Genomic DNA, 10244 nt, shown 5'->3' with positions numbered 1-10244 from the left:
AATCAAACTATAATGTGGATTTTTCATGTAAAGGTCTTCTAATTGTACAGTAAAACGACAACGTCCCGCTTCGCATGTCTGGACTGCATTTGATTGAACAAAACACACTGTGCTCATCATTACCATTCTCATCACTGTAATCAAATTATCATAATTATTATAATTGCCTGTGCACTGTTTGTTATCTTTGTTTGTTGGCATAAACAGGAAACCTATCAGAGCCCCACACGGGAGAGCTGATGATTTACCTGCATGCGTTTTACCCAAACATGCTGGCTGCTAGGCTACGGCGTGCAACCGACAAACCCTACAGTTACGGAAAACTTTGACTCCTTCGATGCCTGTTGAGTTTTCAAGGGTTAAAGAGCGTTAAAATGGATGTTTTCTGAAATGACACAAATATTAAACCAGGTTTGGTACCCAAAAAATGTTTAAATTAGAGTTTGGAGCTTCAAATATGGAAAGCCAATGACATCAAAAGTAAAAAAACATTTGGAAATATTACTAATTTAAAGTATAAATACATTTTGAAAGATCAGGTGACTTTTTTTAATAATGTGTTTTGTTTATTTGTATTTTTTTAGAATATAATTTTATCATTTATAATAATATTTTAGAAAATTGCCTTTAAATTTGGGGAATATTGGTCTATTTGGGTATATTAGCACCTCTATGTTCTTAAAAGTCATGAATATTACAAGTTGTAAATTTTCCCTTTGAAAGAATCAGTTGTAATAATTTAATCACTGCAGTTATTATATGTACCTCCCTAAAGCTATAGTTGAAGGTTTGTATGGAAAGCCATTATTGTCACAAATTCATTAAACAAAAGCACAATAGACAATGTTCTCTTTTTTTTAAATTAGTTTTTTAAAACCCCAAATGTCTATATTGAGTTCAAATTTTATAAGTTATGCGTTTGTTTTGGTAAAATTGACTCATAATGACATGCCTTCTATTGTACGGCAAGTCACATGGTCCAAAAAACATTTGCTGCTCACTTTAACTGAAAGAGATGGAATGTCAAAATAAGAAATAAAACAGGAAGTCAGATTGTATGATTTTTAAAGAATTTACTTGCGTACTTGTTTTTGTTTATGGTCCAAAACATTAGTATTTAGTTCCTACTATAACCCTCATGCTATCCCAGGTATGTTGTCGTTGGGAGAGGGGTCATCTGGACCCCACAAGTCAGCGTGCTGAACTTTTTTTTTTTTTTTCCAATGATTTTTTATTTCCACTGGTGTCCATGGCAGACATGAAATCCTGTTCATCTTCATCCACATTTGTCATCGGATGGATAACACGTCAATGTAAGGCTGGGGTCATCTGGACCCTATAAGATAGCACAAGGGTTAAAGAAAGAGTTGTGTTCCTGTAGCGCCTGAACTCTTAAGAAAACCCGAAACGATTCAGAACAAGGCAGTTTACTACTAAAGATTTATTAATAAATATGGATGGTGGACGTAGAACCTTTATCTTCCTGAATGGGGCAGTGGAGGAAGGTGTACAAGCTGGAGGAGTGTCTATAATCCCAACAGGAAGTAGGAAGTTTGTATGCTGTATATCTTCTAATAGTCAGCCGGCGTTTATTCCAAAAAGTTAGCAGTTGCCCTGACTGTGGCCGACCCATGGGGGTTGGGTAGATCTTACAAGCATCTGGCCACTTTTGGAGACCGGGGTCTAACAGTAACAAGGACCGGTTAGACCCAGTGGCTATTGAAGACCGGCGTCAATAAGAGACAGGCGTCTGTTGGAGATGAGATTTTATGTAACGATGTTAGCCTCGCAACACAAACACCCGGCATCTACATGACTGTGCACGACCCATGGATCTTACAAGCATCTGGCCACTATTAGAGGCTGGGGTCTAACAGTAATGAGGACCGGTTAGACCCAGTGGCTATTGAAGACCGGCGTCAATAAGAGACAGGCGTCTGTTGGAGACGAGATTTTATGTAACGATGTTAGCCTCACAACACAAACACCCAACATCTACATGACTGTGCACGACCCGGGAATGATGGGTGGACCTTAAAGGAGCCTGGCCACTATTACAGACCAACGTCTAACAGTAATGAGCACCTGGTATCTATTGGAGACTGGCGTCAATTAAAGACCCAGGTGGTCGTTTTTGTAGTCAAATCAAGAACACGTTAGGAGTGTTCATCACAGATCTGTACATCTTTCTTTAAAAAGCTCTTTTATCTAATACCTGTATTAATAACACCTGTTTGAATGGCTGTTTGTATAAAAGAGACCTGTCCACACCCTCAAACTGTATGACTGCAACTTCTCCACCAAGACCAAAGAGCTGTCGAAGGATACCTGAAAAAGAATGTAATTCAGATTTGATTTGAACTGTGAGAGACAGAATGTTGAAAAAAGAAAACAGGAAATCAAATTTTAGGATTTACTTGCTTACTTATTCTTGTTTATGGGGCAAAACATTAGTATTTAGTTCTTAGTATAAAGCAAGAATTGTGTCTCTGTATTGCCCGAACACTAAGAACACTAATGACACCTGCTTGAATGGCTGTTTAAAAGACACCTGTCGACACCCTCAAACAGTATGACTCTCCACTAAGACCAGAGAGCTGTCAAAGCACACCAGGGACAAGATTGTACACCTGAACAAGAATGTAATGAACCAATCTTATATTAAGTTTTGTCCTCTTGCCCAATGAAACAAATCTAAAGTTTCAGAGATAAGTATCAGCCAGATAATCAGACATTAAAGACAAAAATGTAAAATTATGAAATTCTTAATACCAGTTTTCTTTGAGTACTAATATCTGAGAATCTGAGACTAAATTTTTTACTTTGAGACATTAATTTTTACCAAATACACTCCGTTCATGCTTTAATTTCCACATTCTTCTGGTTGGTAAATAACCCGAGTGGTACTAATGGTTTGTTTTGTCTCTGATTCATGGCTACGCTCCTGTTTTTGCTGGAATATGTCAGGCAGTCAAATTAACTCTCTTAGCGCCTTTCATCACATAATAGCAGCATTTTTCCTCCATTATTTGACAGGCACAGCTTTGCTTTGCCCTCCAAGGCAACAGGTAAACTACAGCGTCGCCGCCCAGAGACAAGCGGTGGCCTGGAGTTTGACTACAGCACTAAAGGTTGAGATGGGATGTTTAGAATAGATTACGGTTAAGCTATGTTGAGCTAAGTCATGAAACTCTGCCTGTAGGACTTTTTTTACTTTAAATTGAAAAATAATGAATATATTAATTAAAAAAAACTGTACAATTGTTAAAGAATGTTTTTAGACTGTGTGAGCAAGTTATAAAAGATTTTTTGAAGTAAAACAACAAAAAAGTCATTTCTCAATATGAATGAAAAGATAGAATGTTCCGGAATTTTCTAGTGACGATTGATGAAACCATTGAGCTTATTAGCATTTCTGATGTAATAGAGCATCATAGTATTAAAATTAGATTGGTTTTCACATTGATGGATTAATACACTTGATCATTAATGTTAATAATTAATTGTTGTTTAGTATTTTAGCAACTTTTTGCAATTTTTTCTAGGATCAAATGTTAGCAGCTCTAAATGTTTAATCAAGTCAGTTTGTTACGGAGTCAAACAAGGCCCTGTACATCAAAAAACTCAAATAAAAAATAAATAAAACAAAACATACCAGCAGAGTAGAGTTTCATAGTGTGTCAATCAACTGACTATAAAATGAGTTTGAAGAAACATTTAAAACATTCCTCATTTCTATTGAAAAGCTTGATCCCCTTTGAGTTTCCTCTTCAATGATGGTGCCTCCAGAAGCATAGGGAGGGATGGCAGCGCAAAATTTAATAGCAAATAAAAAAAAAAAAACTAAAATGAACTCTGAAGTGCAGAGGCAGCCGGTGGTACGCTGAGAACAAAAGGAGTCCTAAAATAGAGCCCTGTGGAACCCCAAGCAACAGTTCAATCGGATCCAAAAATGTTCACACATGGTTCTTTTGAGCAAATATGACTAAATCCAGTAGAGTGCAGTACTACAAACTCCTGTCGAATAATTTAGCCAGCACAGTAAAATATTGCGAGATGAGGACGACATAGTTTATTTCAGAAACGTATAAATTATAATGATAGCGCAATCCTTGCTAGCCCTGTCGGAGTTCGTTGTTAATGATACATAGCATTAGCCCTTGTTTCGACAATGTTTTTACTATTATAGTTTTACATAGCTAACGCTAGCTAACTAAATCTTAGCTAACTCAAATTTTTCGCGCTAGCTGAAAGGCATGTTAGCTCTGTTAGCATAACTTTGTAGGTGAAGCAACAATATCAGTGCGCCAAATAGTAAAATTAATCTAGTTATTTCTATCTGACCTAAACATGGCATCACCCGTGTTTGGTATGTTAAACAGCAATGCTAAAAATATAAAAGATGAACAACCGAGATTCCCTCTAGCTTGGAATGCTTGCTAACTAGCGCACTGACGTATGTTAGCTTTTCATTTAATTACAATCTGCTATTAATAAAACTTTTAAGAAGTGCATTGGGCACATTGACCCGAGTTTGGTCCATCCCACCCCAACTACGTGGCTGATTGGAGGGTTGATGCTGACTCCACCCTCCCGACAAATTTAGCACCAGTGATCTATGTGAAAAGTTGACCCATCCATGTGTCGTAAATGAAAACTACGTAGTTTTTATTTTTAATAAAGCTTGAAATTTATTTTTGGTTTAAAATTTGACTTTTTTTTACAAAAGTTATAAGAGAAAATCTCTTCTTTTTTGAATCCTTGCTCTAGTGGTGAGTTGAGGTACTGCACCATGTATTTCCTGTGGCTTCTAGCACAATGTTCAGGATCAGATGGTTTCATAACATCTTAAACGTCCAAATTAGTACTTTTTTTGTTTTTTGGGGGGGAGTTTTCAAGCTTTTAATTCATTTAACCTGAAAGCCGAACACAAAAAAGAAACGTTAAAGTTACCTGTAATCGAGGTTGTTTCAAATGTATCTTATTGCATTGTTTATCTCGTGTTATGAAGTTGTTACCTGCTCTTTCTGGTTTTCTATCTCTGAAAAATGCCCACATAAATAACCTTTTGTCTCTGGTTTGCCAAAATATCAACAAAATCCGGGTGCATATTGAACCAAAACAGCCCTGAATCCCACAATTATCGGTGCTCGATGTTGATCCACACAGAATTACTGCCTTTTACTAGCAAACCTGCTCGTGTTTCAAAGGTCACGCGGGTTCATTTGATTGGTCATGTGAGGCTGGAGGCTGATGATGCATCTCGGTGCTGCATGCCAGGGAAAAAAACAAACATCCTAGGTAAAATTAAAAATGGGTACTGAGTGTGTTCTGCCCTTGGTTTCTTTTTTTTCTTTTTTTTCTTGGTTAAGCTCTCCAAGCCTGAGGCTTTGGCGATTACATATCACCATCTGTTTCCGTCTGTGCATTTTTTATTAGACCCTTTCCTCAAGCTAACCTGCACAAGTCCAGCTTTGATTAAACTGTGAAAATAATGAGTTAAACACGACCCCCTATGCTATTTTCTTTTACTTCTCAAGCATTCTCGAGTGCAGATACATGTTAATACGGTCTAAATTTAACACAGCAGAGGCAAAAAAACTTCTTCCAGTCCTCCCGAGGATCATGAACCTGCATCTATTTATGTCATTTTCCTCTTCTCCTACTTAGATGGCCTACAAGCCCTGGCTGTGTGCTCAGTATTTCCCCACCGCCAAGCCGTCCTGCCAGAACAAGATACCGTGCTACCAGTACTGCCGGGAGGTCCAGCAGAGTTGTCCGTTCATTTTGCCCGACAACGACGACCTGATCCACGGCGGAAACCCCAGCTTCATCTGCACAGGTAGACATCAGCCAAAAAAACAAAACAAAAAGAGAACAGATGCTTTAAAGATGGTGGATTTTTAATGACATCTAGTGGTGTGGAGGTGTACTGCAGGAGTCAGGACAGGACTTTTCTCGGCACAAATCAGGTTATCCAGAGGTTACGAGCGGCGTGACGTCACCATCCAATTCCTACCAAACTTTTATACGTTACAAACTTGTTTCAAAATAAAATAATAAAAAGGCTGACAGTTCTTAGAATAGTTCGGCTGCGGCGCCGTCTGACACACAGCTAAGCCACCATAAACCCCGGCTGTCACATTTAGTCAAAAATAGCTCCTCTGAGTGATTATAGCTGCAGTCAAAACACGCTTGTGCACTTTCAGGTTCAGGATAAGGAAAATATCCAATAATAAATGTCTGTGACGATGAGTTATTTTTATTTTTGGATGGAGGGGCTCAGATCTGTCAGGGTCCTAACGTGCCAAACTGTTAACAAATGTAGGTTTGTATGCGTTCACACGGCAGTTTATGGACATTTTACACTTTTCTTTAGTCATTTTTTTACTTTCAAATGTATTAAATATTTTTTTTATCTATAATAAGAAATTCTATTCAGTTTTTCACAAATTCATCTTCACCTTTTATTTAATTGTGTAAATTTTTCCTTTTTGGACAGATAAATATACACTAAACGTTGGATCAATTAACTAATTATAAGTTTTCATGAAATTAACATTTTTAGTTTATTCATCTCAAAAATGTAATTTGATAAAAACTAATAATTTTGTTACAAATTACAGAATTTTTGTTAATTGTTTCACTTTTTACAGTGTTGTTGGTTTAACATGTTTGTGTGTTTCTATTTTCTCCTATATTCTACAAATCCCTGAGTTTAAAATTACAAAAATTGGTACGATTTCTCTAAACTAATCAAAAAGTATTGTGTTGTGTGTTTAAGGCTTTCATTGGAGATTAATTGATGTTTTTTATCTATAATTTCTGCATTTTATTAGCATTTTTTTTTATCCTTTCGGCACTCCGCTGGGAGTTATTATTGATTTTCCGTGCCCCGTGAAGCCTTGCGTTAAATATTTCCGTCAGTTTTTTTTTTAAAGTTGTGTTGCAATGTTTTCCAGCTTATTGTTAGTTTTTGCACAAAAAAGCAACAAAAATCATTTAAAATTGTCTTTTTTTGTGCTACACTCTAAACTTTCTGTAAAGGGCGACTATCCTTAATAAAACTGCTATTTTTCAAATTTAGTTGATCTCATTAATCGGTGTGTTAATGTCATTGTAATGTATTTGTAGGATTACAAAAAAACAGTATGTAGTTGCAGTTGGGTTGCATCCTTCTTACTTTGGACAAGCTAATAAAAGTATTTGGGGATTTTTTTTCTATAAAACCTTTTAGTATTCACAAAAGTTTACAAACACATCAAGTACCTTCAAAGTACAAAGTCAAAGAATTGTTCTCAATTTACTCGAGTTTAGTCAAAAAGCGTAAAAAAAAGAAGCAGTGCCTCATGGGGTTAGTGGACTTTCACGAAATATATCTTAGAATAAGCTTTTTATCATGACTTTTTTTTTAAATACACTAACATATGTATAAAAATGTAATTTTGTATTTTTACATTTGCGTTATGGTTTTTACCATCTAATGATGTGTTCACACCAAACGCGGTTTGCGCGTCAAATTGACGTTCCCCGCCTTTTTTTTTTTAAGGCGCGTCAAATTAGAGGACCTTTTTATGATTGTCTCAATACAAATAAGAAAGATATGGTCAGATTCTCCTCTGTGTTTGTTTTGGTTGATGACGTCATGAACGTGTCATGGCCTTCACCGAAGTTCAGATATTTAAATTCGTCCAAATTTTTGTCATGCCGCCTGAAACGTGCTAAAAGAGCTCTGATCATATCTGTACATTGACGTAACGTTGAAACTGGATCCTCCTGCTTCACAAATCGGTCTGTAAGATGCTTCACCATAAATTCTAATAGGGCTCGTCAATTCCTGAGTAAATTTGCAAGCGTTAGCTGAAAATGGGCAAAAACCCTCCCTCATTGGAAGCATACGATTTCTTAAAATGTTGGGTCTTGCGGATTGTATTTTGGTGAAAGTTCTACCCAGGTTTTGAAGGTTCAAATAGTCAGTAGAACACTAAATTTGAATAACAAGATCCCCAGGAGGTCAAAGTTAGTCTTTTCACTCCAAGTTGTCTCTTTCCAGGGCTCCTGGAGAACCATCCGACAGAACGAGATGCGGAATGCTGCGACGTTCGATGGGAAACCAAAACGGACAACCCTTCAGGCGGCACCCTCAAAAGAACTGCTTCTTCCTGCCAACCGGAGGGGGCCTCGGTCACGTCCGCCGCCACCACCCAGAGACTTTGCAGCGGGCGACTGAAGATCTGCCTGCTGGCCCTCGTCCTCCTACACACTGTCATCATCATTTCGGCCTCCCATAATTCCACACTGCTGGGCGTGGCTGCTAACTTCTCGCCAGAGGAGGGCGCGTCGAACGAAGAGTGAACCGTGGCTTTTGAACCGGATGGCGACACGCACTGGAGGTGTCGCCGCGGTCCGATGAGACGTTGCGTCACCGGAGGCGGGAGGGTTACCCCCGCAGCTGAGGGTGCCGGTACCGGACAGAGACCCTGCCGAGACGTCTAGGACCACCCCCTAAAAGACCTGACCTCTTGCCACTTGAAACCTGCTCATTGTTTCTATTCCATCCTAATGTTTTCTAGCATATCGTCACTTCCTCCACGTCCTTCCCCCTCCTCCCGTTTTAAGTGTCAGAGGAAAAATCGGACATTGACGAAGTACGCGAACTCATTGTTAACTTTAGATTCTTTGCTGCTCTTTTTTGTTTGTTTGTTTGTTTGTTTTTCTGGTGCCAGAATGTTTCGACATATCAATTGTGTTCCACTTCCTCTTCATCACTTCAGAGGCGTCTTCTTTAGTACTTGATGTTGCTCCAGGGCCTGCTGGTATCAGCTCTTACATCACTTGGATGTGCAGATTTTTTTTTTGCTTCTTCGGAAAACAAAATGTACATTTTTTTGTGTTGCGCTTAGTTTTTGTTTGTTTGTTTGTTCATTTATTTTTTTAACCAGACCTTTCCCCTGACCCCTTACGACAGTACATGCCTAAGCATTTTAGGACCTTAAGTGCTCTAAGACTGGCTCTCACTTTGTCTCCCGGTTTGCTTTAGCAATTCAGGAGTAAAGTGGTAAAAAATAAAAAAAAAGGTAGGGACAGTTCAGCTTGCAACGAGTGGATGCTGAGCTCACCGTCTCGATGGTACGGGAGGATTTTAGGTTTTGGGTAAAAGTGTCGGGTTTACCTCATATGGTGATGCTGCAGACAGGCTGCCCGTTGGCTCGTCTCCACGCTGCTGTACACTTGTCATACACCAGACTGCAGGGACAACTTTGGGACACTGGAGTTGCATGAAGCCAAAACACCGGTGGCCTCATTTATCAACCGAGCTTCCCCGCCTGCTTTTCCAAACGTCTACGACCCAAATTCTGGACCTTACAGTCAACGATGTGGCTCAAACTCAAAGGAAAAATCCGTCAGTGGAAAAGAAGTGATGCTTGATAAATGAGGCCCCTAGATCTTTGAGTGCCTCTCTGCTGTGTGAACCTATTGAGGCAATAGAGCAATATAGGTTAATAAAAAGAGCTTGGGTTAATGTCCCAAGTTGTCGGCGACCAGCCAGTCAATCAATCAAACCACCGACTCTTAAATCACCCTTAGGCGACCTGATCAATAGCTATCTTTTCCACGTTTCCACTGAGCTGCAGAGCTTCGTTTTGTCCTTTGAGGTTTTCCTCGCCATCGTCAGATTGGTAGAACTGCCAACACATCCTTATTTGGAGATGGAGATCAGAGGTTGGCTAGCTAGTAGTAAAGCATTCTCTTTTCCGTTTTTTGTCGTCTCGTTATTGTAGTACAATGTTCCCTCACTATATCACAGCTCACTTTTCGCGTTCTCACTGGTTCGCAAAATTTTTGTTCTACTTCCTGATTGGCTGTTCAATTTCCTCCGTACAGAATACGCTCAGCTCGACATAAATCTTTGATCGCGATCGGATTTTTGTTTTCATTTAATCATACTGAACCTATTTAACATCTGTAATCCTTCTTTGAAGATTACACCTATCGCTGGTTTTTAATGGACCATATACCCCACGATACACAAATTACTTTTATTTTCACGATGACATAAAAGTATAAAAAAATTAGGCTAGTGTCAAGCTTAGGCTAATGTCACTGATACCCAACTATATCAACTATTGAATCGTTCTGCACAGATAATCCGTGCCGTCGATATTCACGTAACACTGAATCATCTATTGCTAATTTTCTTAAAGATTCCAGTAGAACTAAAGGCATTCGCGATAATTCGCAAT

At 38.6% G+C, this 10244-nt stretch overlaps 1 protein-coding gene across 1 annotated transcript in view; it reads left to right on the top strand.

Moving 5' to 3' along the window:
* Window positions 1–9089, top strand: part of LOC112160055 (transmembrane protein FAM155A) — a 42184-nt gene extending 33095 nt beyond the window's left edge. The window contains exons 2-3 of the mRNA XM_024294389.2: window positions 5671–5842; window positions 8054–9089. Coding sequence (XP_024150157.1) covers window positions 5671–5842; window positions 8054–8355 — 474 coding nt within the window. The 3' untranslated portion in view covers window positions 8356–9089. The remainder of the gene's footprint in view (window positions 1–5670; window positions 5843–8053) is intronic.
* The last annotated feature ends 1155 nt before the right edge of the window (window positions 9090–10244 follow it).

This window comes from Oryzias melastigma, linkage group LG2, assembly GCF_002922805.2.
Source record: "Oryzias melastigma strain HK-1 linkage group LG2, ASM292280v2, whole genome shotgun sequence".
NCBI classification, from domain to species: Eukaryota; Metazoa; Chordata; class Actinopteri; order Beloniformes; family Adrianichthyidae; genus Oryzias; species Oryzias melastigma.
This window is presented reverse-complemented; position numbering and strand designations above follow the sequence as displayed.